This window comes from Podarcis muralis, chromosome 1, assembly GCF_964188315.1.
Source record: "Podarcis muralis chromosome 1, rPodMur119.hap1.1, whole genome shotgun sequence".
In the NCBI taxonomy this organism is placed as follows: domain Eukaryota; kingdom Metazoa; phylum Chordata; class Lepidosauria; order Squamata; family Lacertidae; genus Podarcis; species Podarcis muralis.
In genome coordinates, this window is record NC_135655.1 from 134,917,184 (window position 1) to 134,940,988 (window position 23,805).

Consider the following 23,805-nt stretch of genomic DNA (forward strand, 5'->3'; position numbering starts at 1 on the left):
TTAATTTATTTTTTTCCTAACTTTTTGTCTCCCTTTTGCCTTCTTTCAAGGGAGCAAGAGAGCGAGAAACTCTGGACATTTTTCAGAGAAAAAAGTATTTGGAGACATTTCAGCTCAGCTCTAATACTAAATTTTAAAGTCTCAGATACTGGAGTAAGCAGTGGGCGGGGGGAGTGAAGGATTTCACGTGAATAATCTAACATTTAAATGATCTGTAGCATTCTGGGCACTAAGAGAAACACTGGCTTCCCCAGTCATAAGGATTGACATGTGACTGGATGAAACCTCTTCTAGCCCACTCCATTCTTCCCCAGAGAGAGCTCGCCAAGTAAGCTGCATACAACTCTTAGCATTTCTTGTACTTCCTCCTGCCAGAAAGCTACGCCTGTGGGACTGGCATGCTCAGAAGTCAGTGGTGGTGTGGCAAGGCTCAGTGCCAGCTCCATTACTCACACTTTATCCTGCGATTTCTCCCTTGTCTGTAATCTCCACCCGCTACCCTTTTTTATTTTTTCCAATTGATCCGTGCAGGTGAGTCAGAAAAACCTGCTTGTCCACAAACCTGTTCCTTCTTGCCAAACATTGGTCCTGGTTCTTGTAGATTCTAGGAATAGATTATCAAAATAAGATGTCAAGTAGAGCTTGTTCATGTGCAACACACCCCACCCCCCAAATGTGCATTTCATTAAATATAAAATAAAGGTCCTCTGGATATTTATAAACAGAGCTCCCACTTGCACACTCCTTCATAGTTGGTGTTTTACTTTCTCCTTTCCTTATTTTATTTATTTATTAAAAAGGTTTGTTACCCTCCTCTTCAGTCATAAGGATCCCAGGGAGATTTATAGATTAAAAATAGAAATAATGTCAGACATAATTAATAAAAAAGCAGATGATTTGTTTTAAGATAACACAAATGATTCCAGCATTTAAAAAAGCAGCTTTAAAAATCAAAATACTGCAAAATACTGCAAAATTAATGAATATTAGAATGATGTCGGAATGAAGTTAAGTGGTTTTTAGCAGCAATGTTATAAAGGAATATGTAAAAATGGATTGTTAACAGGTGATAATCTAAAGTTATAATATATAAAGATAAAGGATTAAGATAAACAAAGAGGGAAAGGATTTGCTGAATTAACTAATTTGAACTGGAATACAAAAAAGGGAGGTGTGAGGAAGTCAGGGAAACAAGCAAACGAAAGAAGATATGGAAGGATTGATTTGTTTTTAACTGTTTTTTATTTTTCTGTACTTTGTATTTTCTTTTTTCTTTTTTTCTTTTTCTCATTTTTGTAACATTTTGAAACTTTAATAAATATCTTTTAAAAATCAAAATAAAAAGCTTGTTCACCTGGTGCCAGAAAGGCATGAGGTGAGTCTCCTTGGGGAGAGCATTCCATAATGGGGGGGGGGGGGGCACAACAGAGAAGGTTCTCTCTCCAGTTACTATGTGTCTCATTTCAAATGGTGGGGGGACACGGAAAAAGGCCCTTGAGGAAGTGCTTAAAACTCTGATTCCTGTCCTGCCTACATAAATGGGTCTCTCCCTGCAACAAAATGTCACAGTGTGTGGAGCGCCTGCATTCAGGGTTCTAGTCACTCCATTGCATTTTCCCTCTCCTCCGGTGGCTTTTGTTTTTCTGTTCATTAGAGTTTGGGGGGTGCTCATTTGTGTCCATTAAAATTATTGATTTATTAATAATATTTATTAGCGCTTTTGCCTCTCTCTCTCTCTCTCTCTCTCTCTCTCTCCCTCTGTCTGTGTGTGTGTGTGTGTGTGTTGGAACTTGACTGACTGTACAAAGTGTTAAACCAGGAAGGACACATACAGGCCCTGAACGACTAGTCCTTGGGTGAACTTCCTGCTCTTCAGATCTTTGAATGATTAGTGCAAATGCCTGGTTAAGTTTAAGAAACCACCTTGTGCATGGACACATGACTTATCAGAGTTTCTGATCATAAAAAGAGTTCCTAAATGTGTTCTATTGAATATGCTCTAAAGCCCATTGCAGACCTTTGCACTAATCGCACAAAGATCTGACGAGCAGCCAGCCTTCCTGTGGGTGTTGGCGACAGGCTTTGCATGCACACTCATCACTTCACATCTTGAGATGAATGCCTGAACACATTGTGTCAGTCGCTCACCATTCCTTGTCTTTGAGTTATTATTGAGCTGTCTTGGAAAGGTGTCCTCTCCCGCTGGAATTTTTTCCTTAAGATTTTTCTTGCCTCTGGAAACCTCAGGGTTAGCCCAGATTGGTTGGTTATTTATGGGTGGGTAGTGTGCCTTGGCTACGTGTGTGGGAGCACATGAAAACTTGAACTGATATTGGGTGGAATGGTAGAGACTTTGCTATTAGACAGGCTTCCTCAACCTCAGCCCTCCAGATGTTTTGAGACTACAGTTCCCATCATCCCTGACCACTGGTCCTGCTAGCTAGGGATTATGGGAGTTGTCGGCCAAAGACATCTGGAGGGCCAAGGTTGAGAAAGCCTGCTATAAGATGTAAATGCACCCACCCTCTAAGTTTGGAGGCCCATCAGACTGCCACTTGTGGAGGCCAGACAACAAAAGAAGGATGTTGCCTTTATGCTCCTCGTGTGGAAGCATCTGGCTGGCCACTCTTGGAAAGGGATTAGGTAGACCTCTGGCCCGATCCAGCAGAGACTCTTTCTGCATGTTATGTTCAAGGATGAAGCAACACTCTTGACCTCCTGCTCACATTGCTTTTACACAGCTATAAAACCTAATGGTCCTTTGCTCTTAAGTTCTTTCATTATAGCAGCTTTCTCAGACTTGTTCAGTAACACCCTTACTTTCCACATTTAGTACATTCTTGTTGCATATGTCTAGAACCAAGAAGACGGTTTTATACTCTCAAGGAAAATACAAGTTCAAGCAAACATTTTGGCAGGCTGCTGCAGATAAATGAAGATTTATTTTCAGGTTGTGGCCCTCAAGCCCTTGGCAAATTGCCCATATGTTCTTTGATGTTAAGAGAAAAACCTTACACTGACATAAGTTAAAGAGCTGATGTAATCAAAAGCACCTGTGTGTGTGTGTGTATAGGCAGGCCTATTCATCTTCTGCAATTCCATGCTGGAAGATAGATGGAATTACATATACAAGGGGCTTTGAGAACCTCAAATTCAGTGCCAGGTCCACATTTTTTACCCCCCCCTTCTCTGTTGCCCCCCATTATGCAGCACTTTTGAGTTCCAGACAGTGGTAAAGAAGACGGGGGTCTGAAGGAGAAGACAGGTGAGGAGTGGTGGCTGCTCCTCATCACCCGTTATTCCTTCATTCACCCACCCACCTGTGGAGAGGTGAGTGGTGATGGCAGTGAAGAGGGGGCTCCAGGTGCTTTTGGTGACCCATACTAGGGTGCTGGAACCTTGGCCATTGCCCAAGGATGGCCACCCAGATACCAGCTCTGCTCAGAGTCCACTTATTTTTTCCTCATTATTATTCATTCATTTGTTAATCTTTTCCAAGCCTATTTGGTTGTGCAGAAGCACCTAAAAACAAAATGGTCAAAAAGAGGAGTAAGATTTGTACATGTGTGAAGATATGGAAATTTAGATTCAGTCACTATAATCTAAATAGAAATGCGGTACATTTCACCATAGAGGAAAAGACTGACCAGGTGATGTGCGTATCTGCTCACTCAGCTGTCTAGGTGCTAACTGTAGATGGGCAACTTCCGATCTTTTCTTTAAACTGGACTCCTTCAGGGAAGAAGGTCCTCTGGCAGCTGTAAAACGCAATATGTGAGCACACTATTTGAAACTACATTTGCCTGTAGTTTCTGCTCAGTCCTTCAGGAGCCTTTTTTGAAGGTAGAATGGCTGCTTTTCTTGTTTGTTGATGTTCCCTCTGTTCCTGCATATTCACCAATGTTAGTTTGATCCAGCTGATTATTTACAGCCAACTTACATTCATCACATTATTTTCATTACATTCATTACATTTTTCATTACATTATTTAATAGCCAACTTACATTCAGAGAATGTAAATTTTTTCCATGCAGAGACGACTGACCTTTGGTTTGAAAGAAATGGGTTGAGTTGAACTGAGGATATAGTTCAACTGTAACTATAACAGCCGTGAATGCTTCATTCTTCTATTCTTGTTGTCTTAAAATTCCTCTGTCTAATCCTTTTGTTCATGATATTTTGTGTCCTTTGGTCTGGTTTTCATCACACCTGCATTTTCCCCCTCTTCATTTGCTTTGTATGGTTTTACTGTCTGAGTTCCTTCTGCCTTTGGGTTTCACAACTGTATATAACAACACAGACAAACCTGTGATCTTTTAAGGAATGGCAGGAAATTCTCCAGAAGGAGAATACTATGTCGAACAGGAATTGCTGCATTTCATATTGTAAGCTGGTTGTCAAACAACCAAAGGTTCTTCACTATACCAATATATGTTTCTCCCCACTCCCTGCAAGACATTTTAAAGATCCTGTGATTAGAAGTGCTCTAATTTGTGCCATGTTTGCATTACTGTTTGATTTCAGATGTATGAGAAATGTTTTTGACCTTGGCAGTGGGATGTCTGATGCAGACCTCAGTACTCATCTGGGTTTACTTGATCCACTCCAGATTTCTTATGTCAATTGGAAGTCATCTCTACTAAAAATAGATTTTAATTCACAAATCAAGCTTAAAGGGAAGGTCCATATAAAGAAATAAGTTATTTGTCTATATTTTTGCTAGCTTCTTTCTTGATACCTAATGAAAAATGAGGTATCCCATTCTGGGGTGTTTTGGTAGGCCTAGCTAGAGTCATTATACTAGGTGTAAGAAAGAACCAAATATCCTTTGAATGGGTGCATGAAGCAAAGTTCTGGAGCAGGGTTTCCCAAACTTGGGTCTCCAGTTGTGTTTGGAGTACACTTTCCACCATCCCTGACCACTGCTCCTGTTAGCTGCTAGGGATGATGGAAGTTGTTGTCCAAAAACCGCTGGAGACCCAAGTTTGGGATACCCTGTTCTAGTGAATGTCACAGATAATTAAAGCTTGTGACAGCAGCCATTTTGTGTTTAGTTGTGAAACTAACTACACAATTTTGGCTGGTGGGAGAGAGTTCTATGAATCAGTCTCATTTACAAAATGTACAGCAGCAAAAATATGCTAGCTGATATATATAAAATATCTAGAAAAGAGAACTGATTTGTCTGACAGCATTCCTGATGCTAACTGAGGAATCCATCCCTTTGTTGCTTGTGTGATCTGTAAATCTCCAGTTAGGAATAGTCAGTGTCTGTGCAAATGAAAACTGAGTAACTTCAGCAAGTTTCTTAGTCATGATACGCTAATGCAAACAAACAAACAAACAAAAAAGAATCAAGTAACAAAGAAACCTCTCTTCCCTCCAACAGTACACAAACTTAGGATCTTTCATGCATCTAATTGTTCTAAAAATGATCAAGGATTTGGAGTCTCTTCATTCTTAGGAAAGACCAAAGTGTATTTCAATATTGAGACTCACAGAACATCCACCATCCTCTGAGAAATTTCACAAACCTAAACAAATTTATCTTCATCACATAGTTGTGAACTGTAAGAAGAAAACACCCCTTTAGCAGATAGAGGAGCAATGACTGGCCTAAGCTCACATAGTTTTGTCACAGGAATTATGTTCAGATCTTCCAAGACATCATACTATTTTAGCCAAAATGAGTTTTCTAAGTTTGACCTTGCTACATAGCGAGTGCTGTTGCAGACAGCACAGCCAAACCTATGAAGGTGGACAAACTGGACAGGACAACGTTCTGGGATTTTAAAATAGGCTACAACTTTATTGATTCCAGATGTAGGTTAGATTTGGCTTAGGCATTGGGTGTACAGTATATCCCTCTCAGCCCCCCTGTTGGAATGCTGATGCCTTGGCTTTTGGATGGAGACTTCGGGTACCCTGTTATCACATTGTTCTGAGGTGGGGATGGTATACAACTTCAGCTCCTTACCTGATGTTAAACTAAAAGGATTCCACCCAATGCCTTATCTGCCAAAGCTGTGACTTTTCCTATGAGGAAGGCAAACCCCTCAAACAGGGCCAATCTGTTTGCGCTCAAATTCCTTCCCAGCTCTGAAAATGGCAACCGTTATAGAACCACAACAAAGCCAATAAACACAGTATCTAGGAAGGAAAAAGTTAGCATACAAAACCCACAGCATTTCTGAATAGAGTGGGAAGGGAGGGATGTTCTTTGTCCAACTGCGGTCCTTGGGGTCAGCCACAGCCAGCCTTTACACCAGAGAGAAGCCTGCTCCACCTCAGTCCGTTGTCAAGTCACGCACACTCAGCCTGGCCAGATTGGCCACCATTCAAATAAACGGCTGGCTTGGGAATTCCCCAACTGCTGGCCTCCTAGCCTTGCTCCCCAGGGATTAGAGCCCACCACAATGGGCTGCAACAGCCACCCACCCCATGACTGGGCAAGGAGCCATTCCCACCTATTCTGAATCATTGTTTTCAACTTCTTAGTTAATTGGGTTGTTTTTTTATCAGGTTTTATTATAAGGATCAGATGTTCTAGAACGGTTACTGGCAAAGGATGAGCAAGAGTGGATGGACAAGTTCCTGTGTTCTGATCACAGAGAAAAGATGGGTTCAAGAGTGACATGTTGATCTCCCTTCTTGTTACTGTTCAAAAGCTGCCCCCTGGCAACAGGTCCATCACGCAGACAGTGGGATAAGCACCCTCATATACCCAGCATGCTTAAGTCTAATTAGCGCATGAGAGGTTTAACACCACAGAGAAAGCTGTTCTGCCAGGCTTAGCTATGTCACTTCACCTTACTTTGGGTAATCAAGCTTATTATCATAACCCCAGTCTACCTGAGAAGCTCAGTGTGTGAAGAGGTTTGAGTTGGTTGCTCCAGCTCAACCGCGTGGCTCTCATCAGCCACTCTTAAATTCCTATGTGGAACTTTCACCACTTTATAACTAAGGTGGGTTTTACAGCCTGTGCAGCTTTTCTGACTGATGTGTGGAAAAGCAAATGAATCTGACCTTTGAAGAGTTTGTAAGTAAACTATTTTTAACTTCAAAAGAAAAAAAAGATCAGAAGTTCTAGAACCCAACATTTGCATTTAATTAAGTGTGTATTTAAGGTGCTTCAAGCTTATACATGAAAACATAAATTGTGAATAGGACAAGGATGTGTTTGCTATTATGTTTATCATACACAAATATTCGCCATGGAGCTACGACTGACTTTCGTTCCTTGTTGAGTGCATCCTACCCTAAATGTTAATTATATATATCATTATACCTCCCTAAGTTTGCCTAGTTGGTATCAAACTGCCTGTTAAACCTTGAGTATGTTAAGTGTGAGTTTTTCAGATTTACCTCCCCAACAACAATAAAAACTGGAAACTTCCACTTCAGAGATACAATACAATAAAATGGATTCTGGATTCTGGGTGGAAATCTATGATAACATAGTGATGGTTTTCCTCTTTCCCTTGAGAATGGCAGCTAGTGTGGAGAGGGAAGTATGGTGAATAAAATCAGTTTCTCTTTTTCTTTTTGACAAGCAGATATAGCCATCTTGCTTGCTAAGCTTTTCTGCTAACATATATGTTTGCAAATTTGTACTTGTCACCTAGATAGATGGTGGTGATAACATAGCACCTGCAAACCTTACAGAGGGCCAGAGTTTCACACCTAAACTAAAGTTCACTCTGAGCAGTTCAGGATGTGGTACTGGAGCTGCTTTTGAGTTGAAAAGAGGTATAACAAACATCTGCTTGAATCTATTCATTTCATATGCAACCATTTCCTTACACGTCCATCCAGAGTCAATTATGGTTTGTTAACTTAGATACATCCAAACAAATGGCTGTTTTAATTCAAACATTTTAAGTATAATATTTAAGGCTCAAAATACTATTGATTTGTAAGTTTTGATACTGATTTCTTATCAGTATTTTACCTATATAGCTATCACTTGTTACACACCAGAACTAAAGCCATTAATTAAACTGAATAATTCAATGGCTACGTGCCAGACCCCACCCCCAGCTGCAGCTCTGCATAATTGACACAGTGCACCCACACCATTTGAATGGCAATGTTCAACAACATTGGAGGGGGGGCCTCGAATATTTTATGGGGGGGGGGTGAAGGAACCTTTGCCCCCAGGAGTTGGCTCCAAAGGAAGGGAAAGAGGGAGGGTACTCTTCAAAAGCACCGCTGAAAGCTGAAATTCACTATGCATTCTTCTAACAGTTCCTTCACACTGGCAGGATATCTTTTAGGATTTCTAGCCTTTTCAAGCAAACAATCCACAGTCTGAGTTCTGATCTTCTCTTTCTTCTGATCTTATAGGCATTGTTAAGTGTCTGTTGTTTTGTGATGCAACAGTAAAAGTAATTCAAATGGCAAAGGACACTTCTACAAAAGCCTGATGAAGACAGACATCAAAATCGGACACCCAGACATTCTATTTACGGGGAGGGTACCTAATTTCTGGTGCCTGTCCCTAGCAAATCTGTATCTTTATTCCTGTTCTGCCTTTGGGAGAAAATTTGAAGATGCCCTGTTTTAAAAAAAGTGTGCGTGCGTGCATACACACACACACACACACACACACGTGCCTGCATGCACAAGTTTCCCTATTTTGATCCCTTCACAAGACCTAGTCCATAAAACATTAAAAGCAATCCAAATATGTTTAAAAATCAAAATCAAAGATAAAAGATAAACACACAATCAAACTAAAAGCAGAAAAAGGAACCAAAAGAGCAGAGTTAAATATGTACTAAATAACAGTTCTATAAACACTTACCTGGGAGAAAGAACTGTTGAACTCAATAGGGCTTACTTCTGAGTAGATATGAATTGATGTCATTGTAAAAGAGCCGCAGAATTAAAAGCTTGCTGACAAAGATAAATCCTCAGCTGGTGGCAGAACAAAACGTTGCAGATTATGTTTTGATTTGCAGGCAATTGAAGTACAACTGCATCCACTGCAACATTAAACATTTTAGCAAACTTGTGTAAGTTTTTAAGGGAACAATACTGTTTCAGTTAGTAACATGTGTTTCTGAAGCCATACAGCACAAGCTATTGCAGCATAAATGACAACGGTGAAGTTTTTAATGTCTGGTGCTTTATTATGTGTTTATATTTTGCTGGAAATCACCCAGAGTGGCTGGGGCAACCCAGTCAGATGGGCAGCAGCATATAAATATTATTATTATTATTATTATTATTATTATTGTTGTTGTTGTTGTTGTTGTTGCTCAAGCAATTGCCCTCAGTTTGAGAATGGGGATGGTATATGTACACAATTAAGATGTTAAACATTTGTCTAGTTCCAATGGTCTAGTAATCTGGAGGGCATTTCACTCTAGCCTTTTTGTTGGTTCTGAATAAAGTTTACATCTGGCAGTGAGCTTTTTCCAGACCAGTAGAAACGAATTCAGTTGTTAACTGAAGGTATTTGCATGAACTTCTGGGTTCCCCCTCAGTGTCCATAAATCAAATTTAAAAGTTAGACTGATTAGACTGTACATCATATTACAAAAATCACTCCTTTCTCTATATATTGGTAAAGATTGCTTTGTCAGAAGTAATACATTCCGGACTAAAAGGCATTTTAAGGCCCTTGTTGCACATTCCATAGGAGTGGGAGCGATTTGTGCACCCTCCCCCCGCCCCGCCCACCTGGAGTTTCATGCGAAGGGGGAGGGATGCCTCTCCCCCTCCCACGGGACTTGGAAAAAAGGGAGAGAGGAAGCTTATTTGTACTTTGTCTTTGAAATATAATGTCAAAAGAAGTAGGAAGGTAGTTCCATCTAGGCTTCCTCTCTTGCCACTTCTCTCGAGTGATGACCTTGGACTTGAATGCACTTTCTAAGATTCTTTATCTTTCAGAGTTTAAGCAGTACAAAGCATTGTTTTCCTTACTTCAGTTTATAAGCCAATTTGTTCTTGGTGAATTCCGTTTTGTGCTTTCCTGTTTCAGGGTGATTATCTAGCATAAATGGAAATATTATTTCTGCTGCATACATCCCATGCCCTGCTCCCTCCAAAATTAAGAATGAATGAGAAAGAATGCTTCTTCCTTACCAAGAAACATTAGCAAGAACTACAAAAGCTTGTAACACAAATAGCTTCCTGAGTGCAAGGGTGCAGACGCTTCCCTTCTGAGAGGCAGGTGCCAATGATGGGCAGGTCCAGAGGGCAAAGCAATGACTGTAAACACACATTTCATGCAGCCCTCTCTGTCCTCCATCCAGGCAGGCAGGAGGCATTGTCAGAGCTCAGGGCCACATTCCAGCGAGGCAGAAACACTCAGGATATGAAGCAGGCTTAAATGGGAGGTGTGATCAGGGGAGACGCTGAGGGTCTCATCTAGCCCACAGTCCTCCACCCATGCTTAGATGGGAGATAACAGATCTCCATATCTGATTTCATATGACTTCAGGTTACTGGCAGGGGAGTGTGGCTTGCCCAAAATGGTGTCCTGGACCAAATTCAGAGACCTAATTAGTCTCATAGCCTGGAGGCTCTCCACCACTGGCATAGAGACAATGACATTCTTCCCTTCCCTTTCATAAGGACATAGACACCCCACAAAGCTGCCATACCAATGTCATAACTGATAGTTGTACAGATGCAATGCAGCAACATCTGGTGTTGCACTTCATCAACAGCTCTTGCATCTCGTCCCTGTCTCCATTTTGTTTTGCAAAACCATTAGAAACATAAGGATGTTCTGATATTATCCCATAGCCCTGCTTTTAAAAAGAGTATAGTCATAAGAGTCTCCCCAAGACCCTGTGACGTGTCTTGTGATCTTTCCCTCATTGTTATTTCGATGCGAAGGAAAAATTATTTGTGGCTACAGGTAAATGTATTTAAACCACACTGTGTTGGCCTTTGTGGGTACTACACACTTCTGTAACATTTCGTTGCTATATATTCATGGTGTGGGTGAATGACTGGTAGGGTAGTGATGAAGTGAGGTAAAGAAAAGGGAAATGAGCAAAGGTTAGAGGGTGGAATAACTTTTGTAGGCGTTTTCCTATTCTATTTTTGTAACTGCAAGGTGCCCTGGCAACACTGATTTAACCTGAAGCCTCTCTTCTTTCCACAGTGGGTAAACCTCACAAGTGTAACTACTGCGGACGGAGTTACAAGCAACGCAGCTCTTTGGAGGAGCACAAGGAACGCTGTCACAACTACCTTCAGAATGTCAGTATAGAGGCTGCTGGGCAAGTCATGAGTCACCATGGTGAGTGGAAGCCTCAGTCCTGAGTACTTCTGACAGCACTCCCTTCCCCCCCTTTTTGTGCTATTCCTAGCAATCCACAAAAGTGAAAGAATTGGGAACATGTACTTAAATAGACCCATGATGATCCAAACATTAAATATAAACTCAAGCCTAAAAAAAATAGTGTTACAAAGACTTGTTGCGAATTATGTTTATTGTTAATTTAGTGCAGTAAGTAGCTATGAAAAGGAAAGCTAGCTGCAATGGAGAGGGAAGGGGAAATACCCCAACAAGGTCAAAGGGGAGGATATAAATGAATTTATCCTGGTCGAGCTACTAGCTATAGGCACACATAATCTCTGAGGAAGCACAATGGAGCTGCTCCATGCAATTTAAGTGAAATGTCTGGGCAGCCACTGCAGACAGAAACTCTGAACATTACAGTGCACATTAGGCCAGATCAGGGCAACTGCAAATTGATAAAAAGAATGGGACATTTTGAGGCATGTAACAAGTCATTCATGTGTCTTCAGATGTTAAACTACACAACAGTTAATCTTGCTTTTTGGATACTGAGAACAAATTTCCATCCATTATATCAGTGTCATCTTAGTAAATGTTGCCCCACCAAAACTTTTAATACTGTGGGCACTGCCCGCTGTGCCAGTTCAGAACATAAAGCATAATAGGAGGCTGACAATTTATAGGCAGCTACTGTAAAAGCACCCGTGAAATACTGCACACGAGTCATCTGGATAGTGATGAACTGGCCTGGGCTGCTGATGGAAGTTCTGTCCCATGGAATGCTATGAGCAGGGGTGAGGAGTGAGGGGTTGGACCTTTGCTGTAAGTTTGTACCCTGTGCTAATAATGCGTTAGACCTGATCACTCTGATGGTTTGGGCATCTTTCTTTTGGAATTCCTGTGTATCTGAACTCCTTTGAGCCCTCTGGCTCTGCAGGACATTTCCGAAGACTCAAATCAATGAGCCATGAACAGAAAATCTACTGTACCCACTAACTCCATTCAGACATAATACAAAACTGTGGCTTTGCAAAAGGGAATGCACACAAGGGATCACATGCTCTCTCTTCCCTGCTTCTGTGCAAGTTCCTTTCCTCCTTGACCTGCTGACTGTCTTCTGCTAAGTATGGTTTGCTGTTATGTCCAAAACCGCAAACTGTGATTAGCACCTTTCTTGCAAACCATGGTTGAAAACACATGTCAAATTAGGGTTTCAAGTTGTGGCTTGGAGGCAAGGTTCTAATATTCTTCCAATATGGGCATCATGGCAAGTAAAGGTAAAGGTACCCCTGCCCGTACGGGCCAGTCGTGTCCGACTCTGGGGTTGCGTGCCCATCTCGCTTAAGAGGCCGGGGGCCAGCGCTGTCTGGAGACACTTCCGGGTCACGTGGCCAGCGTGACAAGCTGCATCTGGTGAGCCAGCGCAGCACACGGAAACGCCGTTTACCTTCCCGCTAGTAAGCGGTCCCTATTTATCTACTTGCACTTAAGGGTGCTTTCAAACTGCTAGGTTGGCAGGCGCTGGGACCGAGCAATGGGAGCGCACCCCGCCGTGGGGATTCAAACCGCCAACCTGACGATCGGCAAGTCCTAGGCGCTGAGGCTTTTACCCACAGCGCCACCCGCGTCCTGCATCATGGCAAACTAGTCAGCAAAAAGAAAGACCCCAGCAAACCCAAGTGAAGGAGAGAGACATGCAAGAGGGAAGAGAGTGGGAAGCGCAGGTGCCCATTAGAAATGCTCCCAATTGCCAAACCATGGTTTAATGCTAAGTGTGAATTGAGCCACAGTAGCCAATGCTTTGGGGCAACAGTAGCCAGTCCATCAATTCCACTTCAATGAATAGGATTTAAGCTGTGAATCAGGCAACACAAGAATGGGAAAAAGTCACCCCTGCACAACAACTTTTTCTCTAGAACTATGAAGAAAACAGGAACCATAAGTCTGTCAGGAACTGTGGCAATCACAGTTAAATGAAATCAACTAGGCTTTAGTGCTATTTCAGTTTTGATTAATAAGCTTGTTGTGCTGCCCGTAGAGATTTCTGGAGCCAGAATTCACAACCCACCATCACTGCTGCGCTGGATTCTGGGGGCCCTCTGAATGTTTGTGGAAAGTCTGATTTTGTTCTTCGTTTTTGTCTAAAAAGAGTTGCTGAGACTGTTAGCACTGCTGGAAATCACACATCTGCCCTGAAAGACCTTCTCTCTAGTCTTTGATGTGTGAGAGCTGGTTGTACCTGGATGATAGCTTTTCAGAGACTCAGAGGTCATATCATAACGGTAATTTCCCGCAGTACACAGTCATGTTTCCTCTCCTGCTATGGTTTCTAGTCAAACTGCTTTATTTATAAAGGCTTGTAATGATTCAGTCTATGATTCCCCTGGAAAGCCCCCAAAGCAGGAAAATCTGGAAGTATATTTATGTATGTTTCTGGTCCAGCTTTTGTGTACTGCTATTGGATAGTGCCCATGAAACTTCTCCACCTCTCCAGCCGCAGAGCAGTTTATTAATTATTTTCAAGGGTTAATTTTAGGTTTTTGTAGCATTCAAAAGGATTAGTTCTTATTTGAAGAAGCCCTCATGTCACCCCCTCCCCTTTTAATGCATTTGCCTGGGGAAATGTGCTCAAGAGACATACTTGTTCTTTGGGCCATTGTGTTGGTACATCAGTCAATGCACTCTGGCCCCAGAAATTATTGGCTGGCATGCCTAACTTAAATCCTGAATTTAAAGTCTTGTTTCAATATTCTGTGACTGCGGTTACGCCTGGGCAGGGGAAGAGATAGAGTAGCAGTGAACCTCTGTGTCCCACATTATGAACAGGACTGCTCAGAGCACTACAGACTCAGTCACTATCATTGTGGTTTTTTTTGGTTGTGTTTTATTATCTTGTTGTGCTATGTACTAGCATCCTCAAACATATGTGCATTACACATTGCTCGATTGCATGTCCATTGTAAAAATGAGCATTATAAAACATGTTGATTTAAATTAAAAACCTAATGCTGAAAACCTCTGCAGTCTTACTTCATTGGGAATAAGACCTGTTGAACATAGTGGGCCTTATTTTTAAGAATGCATAGGCACAGGCTGCACAAATTCATAACAATTGCTTAGAAACTTTGAGTTGGTTTTGACTTAAGCCCCACACCATCAGAGGGAAACAAGGATGCAGACTTTAATCATCTGCATATCTCAGTCATATTGAAAGAAGTAAATATGAGTTCTGGTTTTTATTGTTATTTGAGCTTTCCAGCCTTCCATTTATTTCTCTACTGGCAGTTCGACTCCTGTGGCAAATGAGCGATCTTTGTGTGTCTCAGCAAGAGCATACTGTGCAATTAAGAAAAAGAAAGTTTACAAAATAAATGAGGTTCTAACATTTGGCGTTCCTTGGCAGCCAACCCACAAATAGATAAACGGAATGGATTGTCAGTTGGACAGTTTCCATGAGCCAGAGATTTCCCTCCCACCCCCAGGAATTTTTTACCAGCAAGAGGAAGAGGAAGAACACACTCTTTTGTGGGTTCTCTTGCCCCTTTTATTTTTTATTTTAAATTTCCAGCATAAAGCTGTGATCACGTCAGTGAAATCAGCGTAAGATGTGATCTACCTGTATTAATAAGCAAAAGGTACTTCTAAAGTTTAATGTGGAAGATCAAATCTCTCCCCCCTCTAATATCAGACATGGGTTGGCCCAGTTACAGGTGTTCAGTGGTATTAATAGTTTCTGGGTTTCATAGCTAGGCCTGGCTCAAATTAAGTCATGTTTATAGCTCTCTTCTGAATTCCTGCTCTTTTGCCAGTTTCCCCTTTTAATTGTGGGAGTTGGGGGGTTCATGAAAAGCCATTAGTAGGCAATGAATAATAGGAACAAATCAAAAGTAGTATTCCCTGCAAATCCTTCTCCACAGCCAGTCCCAAGCCAACGTCAGACCCAGTTCAAGAAGAAGTGTCCCCAATGCAGAGAGCTTGTGTGCTACAACTGAGCCTTCATGGCAGAACTCTCCCTCTCTCTTGCGGCTCCTTTCTCCAGCTCCTCATGATGAAAATTTACAAAGGTCCTCAGAAGAGAAAATAGTCCAAACAAGATTTTACTTTACTTGGATAACCTGATTAGCAACTACATCTGGGGCATTAAAAATTAAATACCACGGGTAGTCGGGTGGAAATGACGGGTTTTAGCAAAACTGCAGCATGCAGGGAGGGGAGGTTCATTCTTCCCTCCCCAGCTCTGATCCCAATGAAAACTGCACATGTACACGCAGCCTAGTATTTCATTTTTGAAAACCCCAGATGTGGCAAAGTGTGTTGTTACCTTTTCCCAGGTGGTACTGAAAATGGGAATGAAAGCGGCAGTAGGGTGTTGGGGGGGGGCAAAGTGGACATTTTTAATGGTTGGAGATGCATACTTAGTTTTAGCAGTCTCTATAGGAAATAGGGGTTTTGATTTGAAGGATGAGAGGGAGAGGCAACGTCACACAGGTGTATTTGGAGGAGAGAAGAGCAACAAAGGAGGAAGTATAGAGTCTTCTGCAGGAGTGGGAGGTTTCTGGTAGGCTAAAGGCCTGCTTTCACCTCGAGAAGACTAGCTCTGCCTATCTAGAGGTGAACAGAAAAGGAAGGAACACAGAGAAAAGGTTGGGGGCTTCTCTCAAACGCAATCTTCACTAAATAAGAAAGCTCCTGGATGACATATAAATTAGAGTGATTTATCAGAGTGTTTTCCTGGAAACCTGTTTTTCTTCTGTGCCAAGTTGTTGTGAGAAGTGCAAACAGAACAAAAGCAATGGGTGGGGGGTGGGCGTATAGCAGCATAGCTTTATACCAACTTCATAAACACTTACACACACAAAAGTTCCCAAGTCATTCTAGCCTAAGTGTTCCTATTTTACTTCCATAGCCTCTGGAATTCAGGAGGACTGAAATGGCTTAAACAGTTGAGCTGCTTTTCTGCCTAAGAGAGAAAAAAGTTCAGTGCCATTGCTCCACCCTTCAGCTGTATAGATAAATATCATAACTATTTATTTACAAAGTATTTGCCTTACTATGAGTATCTGATCAGAGGCAGGGCATCTAAAGAGGACTGATTTTGGGGAGCTGCAAGTTGCATGGCTAAACTCCTGGATTTTCAAAATGTGTGTCCCACTAAGCTGAGTGCAGCCCAGCCCTGTTTGGCAGCTCTTCAGGGGCTTCCTAAGCCACCTGTGCTTGTTGCAGGCCTGGAGCTGCAGAAACTTGCAGACATCTGGCAAGCCACAAAATGTGGCTGGTGACACGCTCAGCTTGATGGGTTACGTATTGTGCAGGGATATCTTATATTCTGTTGGAAGTAACAGAGCAATATGAAATTGAAAATAGTTCAGATGATTTTAGGGAGCCAGTAAATGGATAAAACTTTTTCTCCAAGGTAGTATTGTCATTGTAAAGGGGACTGTTTTGTTGTTCTGGTGGTGGTGACTTCATTTGGAAGAATTATTAGCCAAATACATGGGGAAAGACGAATGAATTCTGCATTTTCAACTGTAGTCTTAAGCTTTGTTCCTCTAGTCATTTTTGCTAGTTTCATACTTTGAACTATCTTGTCTGGATCTTATAGAATAGTCAGTACGAAAGTGTTGCAATAATCCGCATTTAGTGCAGCCCTATGTCCTATGTTCAGTCTGAATTCACTAAGCCAGGAGGACAGAATTGTGGTGGTGGTAAGACCCACTTCCAACCTACACACAATTCAGGAAACTGTCAAAACAGACCCTATGCCAGGACAAATCGTGAGACATACAGGTTTTGTTCTGACTGTCAGCTTTCTAGTGTCTGCACATGACTCAGAGGTGAGGTTGGCCACTGTGGTATTGTTCTTCGCTCTTGTGCATTACACCAAACATATTAACTGTCTAAAATGGGTGCCCCTTTAGTTAACCTAAGTGTAAATGGTGCGCTTATCTCAGTAGTTCCGTGGTGTGCCCCCTCACCCTGCCATTTTGTGTGATTCTTGAAGGGCTGCTGCCATGTTGTCTTGGTAGCCAGTTTGCTAACAGCCCCTTGCTTCAGAAGACGGGGCTCACTATGTCAGGATAAAGGAATCCTGTATGCAGCAGGCAAAGAGGAGTTTTCTTCAAGGGTCCTGGTTCAGGGAGTGACCCTTGGTGTCAGAAAGGCTGTTAGAAATGCACAAATGCCCCTATTCTCATCTCTGTAATACAGGATAGGCTGTTTTGCTTTGCAAAGAAATATACTTCTCAAAGTTCTTGACATAATCATTTTTTCAGGAAATATGAGTATGTAATTCTGATGGCCTTACGGTCAGCATATCCAGCCTGAGAGAGCATGTGCAGAAGGAGGATCGATGAATATCTTTGTATATACAGCTGCTTCGTATATACAGCTGCACACAAGGGATCTCTCCTGGCAACTGGGAACTTGCTTGTCTAAGTTTCCATCATGAAGAGGGAGTCAGTGTACAGTTGAACATATGTCTACTCCATGCATGCAATTTACAGAATGCGCATAGATGGGGAGTGATGGATCCAGCCAATGTGATTGTGTCCCTCTCACTCCTGCATCCATTCACTCACCCTGGATATGTTGTGAGAGCAGGGCTGTAAACCTGGGACATTTTTCTTCTGCTTTCTTTTCTGTCTGAAGAAAAGGTGACATACCTTCACTCACTTACTCACTCGTTCTTTCTTCCTTGGCCTACCCCCACCTACTGTATCCAGTCCCTCTCCCACTATACCTTTGCTTACTCCATCTAGGCTTCATATTTTTCACCTTTCCAGGCCCTTCAATACTCAGGCAGTCTAGGGTTGTCAGCTCCACTCACTACTGGGTAGAGGAACCATAGAACCATTTTGGAGCTGTGCTGCATGTTGGTGGACGTGGAACCATTTTATAAATAAGCAATAGCAAACAGACAGAAATATTTTTTATTGGCTTCGTTTCAGATAATAAATACAAAAGTATTTTAAAATGGCAGTTTCTCATTGTGTGTGATTAGTATGTGCACTGCTTAACCTTAAGCATCATTTCTTTGATTCGTAAGCAGAATTAATAAATTGGGGGGATTCCGGAAAACATGTGGCATGTTATTTATGTAGTGCATAAACATGGTGTCAGTCTGATGTTGCTGGACTTCAACACCCACAATCCTTGACCGCCACATGCTGGAGTTCAGGAACGTTTGGCGTGCACACCATGTTGACTACTCCTAATGTAGTGGCTTGTAGAGGCAATTCACATATCCATAGCTTTTAACCTAGCTCACCAATCCCAGATCTCCTTTCCCCAATAGTGGAGTTGTTTCTTCATGCTCCACAGCCACCTTCAGTTGCAAAGAGCCCTTGCCCAGAAGGTTATTAGAACCAAAGGCCAAGAGCATCATCAAACTTTCTAGTGCTTTTATGGGCACGCATTGACTAATTATAGTTTGCAAACCTCAGAAATGTTGACCACTTTTATTTACTTCATTTCTCCTGGAAGTGTAGGTAGCTCTATCTGATTTGGCTTTTTGGTTTTATGTAGTATCTACTATGGAAGATGGTAAGGAGCAAGATCCTGGGATGGACAACAATGTTACTCTGGTGCCTTTTGAAAGACCTGCTGTTATAGAGAAGCTGACAAGCAACATGGGAAAGCGTAAAAGCTCCACCCCACAGAAGTTTGTGGGTAAGCGTCAGATGAGCATGTTGTTGTTTGTAGCAAAAAAAGGGGGTAGTTCATTGTTATATCCTAAGCTCTTAAATGTTCTAATGTAGGGATGGCACAATCAGAATGAGACATACCTGGGCGGGGGGAGCTGAGGACTAGATAAGTGCATAGGCCATGGGGCCAGAGCCATGCAATATGACCTGCAGTATAGAACCCAGGAACTGCTGAAAGCCGAAGATTCATTCATATATATATATATATAATCTGGGGACAAAAAGATATACCAGATTGCTTAAGAGCTCCACAGAGGACATTTGCTTACTCTGTGATAGCAGTTTCTTAAAGGCAAAATTTTAAAAACCCATATTCCATTTCTAGTAGTGTTTCCCTAACAGTGTTATGTGGTACAACACTGTTCTGATACACACCGTTAAAAGAGTGCTGTTTCTTTAGTTCTGTCTGAACTACAACTGGCCTCTTCTTAGTGTAGAATGACATTTTCTCATATATTTCCAGAGCTATCAGCGATATCGGATAGGCTGCTCAATCAATTGTGCACGCGCGCACATTTTGTTTCTGTTATTCAAAAGACCTAGAAAGGTGGGTGCAGGAGAATCTTCGAGTTTCCAGGGACACAATCGATGGCCAGGAGTGGCCGGCACAGTGGGCCAGAGCTGCCACTGGCCTCCTGACAGCCATGTCATTGCTGCTTACCACAGTGGTTTGGGGGCAGGGCAGCTGACCTCCCCACTGTTCCACCCTGTGGGAGGCAGCACCACACCAGCTACTCCTCTGGATGACTGACATGGCTGGCCTTTGTATATGGTCACATGAAAGGATATAAGATGTTAGGGAATAGGTAAGAAACCCAGCTGGATGGACTGAGTGGGATAGATAGTGGGAAAACATTAGGAGTGCAGGGGCATTGCTAGGGGGTAGCCCACTGGTCCCCCCCCCCATTTTGTTTTGTTTTACTTTTTAAGAAGAAGCTACTTTGCTTTACAGGCCTAGTCACCCACCATCTTACTTTGTTCAGAGAGCTGAACTTACATCTATATATGCAAGATAGCATATATGATTTTTATGAAAATTCTTGTTGTGCCTGTGCCCTGAGTCTCTTAAGCTCCTGGGGGGAATATATTAGTTGCACTTCAAGTAAATGTTGGGAAAATCCCACATTTAACAGTTTTTGCATGAAGCCTCATTGCACGCTCTGAATAAATAGAGGTATAAAAGAATTCCCCCCCCCACAAGATGTTCACAGCCCCAGTTCTCTAGCTGTGTGGGTTCAGAGGAGATGGGAGTCCTTCCCACAGGACAATTGGTAATAGAAGGCCTTGTGAGCAGTGGGAGGAGAATTTTCAACTAGAAAAGGCTGTGAGGTGAACTTCACTTGTATCCCTCTCTCTTACTTGTCTTTAAAGATTTGTTCTGTTGACTGAGTCACGTGGTGGTTCAAACTTTAGTCTTGCATTTATGTAGACATTTTGCCTACCCTGTCATTGGGTGCTTATGCTGTCCTGGCATGTGAGCCATAGCAACGCTGTTCCTTCCAGTACCATTTGTTCCATAATGCGAGAAACCCAGAACCACGAGAGCAGAATCCATATTGGGATTCCTCCTCCTCCTGCTCCTCACATCAGCACTAGCCCATTTTCCAAAGGATTAAAGTGACCCTGTACTTTGCATGTTGTTTTGATGGCAAACAACAGATCAGCACTACTGAAGTTCCCATGCCATCAAGGTAGCATAAGAACTCCGTGTGAGGTTCAGTATGAGTAACAATTTTTACCTTATCCTTGTGAAATTTAAATCATAATTATGGCTGTTTTATGGATGAGGAATTGAGGCGCCAAGAGTTGTATGTCAGCCAGTAACACTTGGTGTACATGGAGAGGAAATGACCCAAGTCAAAGTTTGTTTCATGTTCAGTGGAGTAGACAATTTTGTTCATAATAGATAATCACGTGTAAAACAATGTGCCCAGTTCTTTTTTTAAAAAAATGTTTGCAAATTCCGAAATGGCATCATGGTAATTATGAGAAGGGCCAGGTGTCTTTCAGGAATCATTTATACTCTCTTCTTCTTTGGCGATCACTCATAGCCGAGTAAGATTGTCTTCCATAAACATGGTTTTAACAATGAGTCCGTAAGTGATTGTGGAGGCCAATTCTGGATCCATACGTCCTTCCACAGTGGGGACATTGGTTTCCGGGTGGGAGTTAATCATGGTGTGGAATTGCGCAGCGTGCCTTCCTCTGAGGACGTTTCTCCCTTGCGTTCTGAGTTCAAGTGTCTTCAAAGCCCATGACACCTTTGGTAAAGGCTGTTCTCCAACTGGAACACTCGCAGGCCAGTGTTTCCCAGTTGTCAGTGTTTATACTACATTTTTTTTAGATTTTCCTTGAGACAGTCTTTAAACCTCTTTTGTTGACCACCAGCATTACACTTTCTATTTTAAAGTTCGTAATAAAGTAGCTGCTTTGGAAAATGATCATCATCACAACATGACCAGTCCTTAACAACACATTAATGTTCAGAACCCATTAAAAAAGGTGCATTGTTTCTTTTTAACAAGTGGGGCAATGAAGCTAAGAGACAGTTACCTTTCTTGCTTTTATCTACTAGGTGCATACAGCTTAAGTGAAATTTGATTTCAGATTGATTAGCCAGCCACCCCCAACCCCAGCACAATGGGCACCAACTAGCAGATGATACAATAGATCTGGAATTTCAGAGAAAGGTGTCACACTCTGGCACAGAGACAGCTAGAAGCACGGGCCCTTCTAGTCAGGAGACTGACCTTTCACTCTCCGGTGAAACCTGCAGGTGGTATTCTGAGCTGAGCAATCTCAGTGTTACGGTTGAAATTTCAGAAGAAAGGAAGGAAAGTGTCATGCTTCCAGTGTAGGAAAAAGTTGAAACAGACAAAACAAGGCCTGGTAATCAGTATTCATGTCACAGAGTGAAACTGAGTGAAACTAATGTCTGCTCCCCCACCTTCATAATATAAGTTTAGCCCTTAAACCTTCACAAGACAAGGAACAGTGTCCATGTAAATTTCGTCTGATGCTGTATTAAAAATAGTCAATTTTAGCAACATACTAATACAATATTTTTACCTTTTCCCATTGTACAAGGGTCATTCAGTTAGAGAATTACAACTATACAGTGATAGCTATTTTAAAAAAAAATCCTTCTGTGATAGCATTTTAGCAGCTCCTCTATGGCAGCATGTTTCTGACTAAAAACACTTGTGAACATTACATTTGTTGAAGGGCACCAGTGTGAATTTATGGGCGCAACTTCACCTTGGAAGCAAGGGGATGAGAAGAAGGACAGTGTTTTCCAGATGGCATAATATGATGTGGTTAATTGGATCTCAGTAGCTAGTTACTTTAGCTAATGGAGCAGTTATTATGGCAGTAAAGGATAGAAAAGTATATCATTTTAATCATAGTGAAAATTCCTCAACTAGGCAACATATTAGGTTTTGAAAACCTGCAATGAATAATGCTCTTCAGACTGATGAACTTGCTTGGATTTATGAACTAAAAAATAGTTTACCTTTTATGCACATAACATAGTTTTTTAAAAAACTTATTTTCTTAAATAATTTTGTGGTTTTTATGAAGTGTGTGATTAGCAGCCATCAATTTATTAATGACTGCTTCTAAATCGTATTGGTACCCTGACCACTTTGGCACACAGAATCTTACCCATGTTACAATCTGAGATGCCAGGGCTTGTTTCAAAAGTTGATAATCCCAGGTCATTATCATGAATCATAATTTAAAGGGGGAGGGGGACAAGATGGTGTGTTAAGCACACATTTCTTGCTCATTATCTCTTACGTTTCTGAGAAAACAAAATTATTTCAATAAATTCTCTTAACACCTTTGCGTACATAATGGGCATGCTGTTTTCATATGATAGTTTATTCTGAAATGTAGGTGGATCCTGTAACTTGCCAGGGCCCTGCTTATCTTAAGCTGCTTCAGAGACTGAAGGCTGATTTTACCCATACATCTTGTACTTCAGTACGGATTCCAAACTGGAAACATTCATGTGTCCCTTGTCATGTTCCCAGTGGCACTTCAGAGCATTGTTACAATCCTTCCGCAATCTCTACTGGAATGAAGATACAAAACATTATTTGGTAGGGGTGTGTATGGCACCCAAGATTCAGCTTGTATCTGTATTTGCGAGGTCTTTTTTTTTAATCCAATATATTTCTGAGTTGCTCTTTGCTCTCCCTGCTTCAGTCTGTATCAGGTTCCAAGATGATGTGCAGAAAGGGTTCCCCCCTCACTGTAATGGTGAATCAGAAAATGACTATAATAACTGTTCCCTCTTTTGGCCAAAGTGAATAAAATTTTCAGGCACAGGAACCTCTCCAGAGTATGTTAAGCCTGCCAAATTGCAGACAAATAGGTTCAGGGGCATTTTTGAGGGAAAGAAAAGTCATCATTTTCTTCTATAATCCATATTAGTTTCATATATTGGAGGTGAGGGCAAGGGTTTGTTGCTTGGTCTTCATTTATTATAATCAAGAGGTAGCCATTCTTGGTGTGTATTCTTGCCTGAACATTAAAAAGAAAACATCTGCATCTTCACACTGGCCTTTCTAGTGCTAGCCCTTGCAGACCTTCATTCCTTGCCCCAGGTTGGTCAGATGTCCCCTGCCTTGGGGTAGTAGCATTGCCCTCCGTGTGTCCCCATCCCAGCTAAAGGCGGTGGGGGGGGGGGGACTGCCATTGCTAGAGGATCAGCATTCCCGTTCACTATTTAGGAGTACTTTAAAGATATACATGGTGTATTTTACGTGTGTATGTTTCCTTCAGGTTTGGCAAGAGGCGTGGAAATATAAATGTGAAGTGAGAATTAGCTC

General features: G+C 41.8%; 1 protein-coding gene across 9 annotated transcripts in view; it reads left to right on the plus strand.

Annotated features, from left to right (window-relative positions):
• IKZF2 (IKAROS family zinc finger 2) overlaps positions 1 to 23,805 on the plus strand; it is a 107,714-nt gene that overhangs the window by 76,336 nt on the left and 7,573 nt on the right. For 7 of the 9 annotated variants that reach the window (XM_077919355.1, XM_077919382.1, XM_077919352.1 and 4 more), the window contains 2 exons: positions 11,124 to 11,261; positions 18,789 to 18,932. In XM_077919355.1, the coding sequence (XP_077775481.1) occupies positions 11,124 to 11,261; positions 18,789 to 18,932 (282 nt within the window). The remainder of the gene's footprint in view (positions 1 to 11,123; positions 11,262 to 18,788; positions 18,933 to 23,805) is intronic. The other 2 variants (XM_077919369.1, XM_077919375.1) reach the window with 1 other exon arrangement.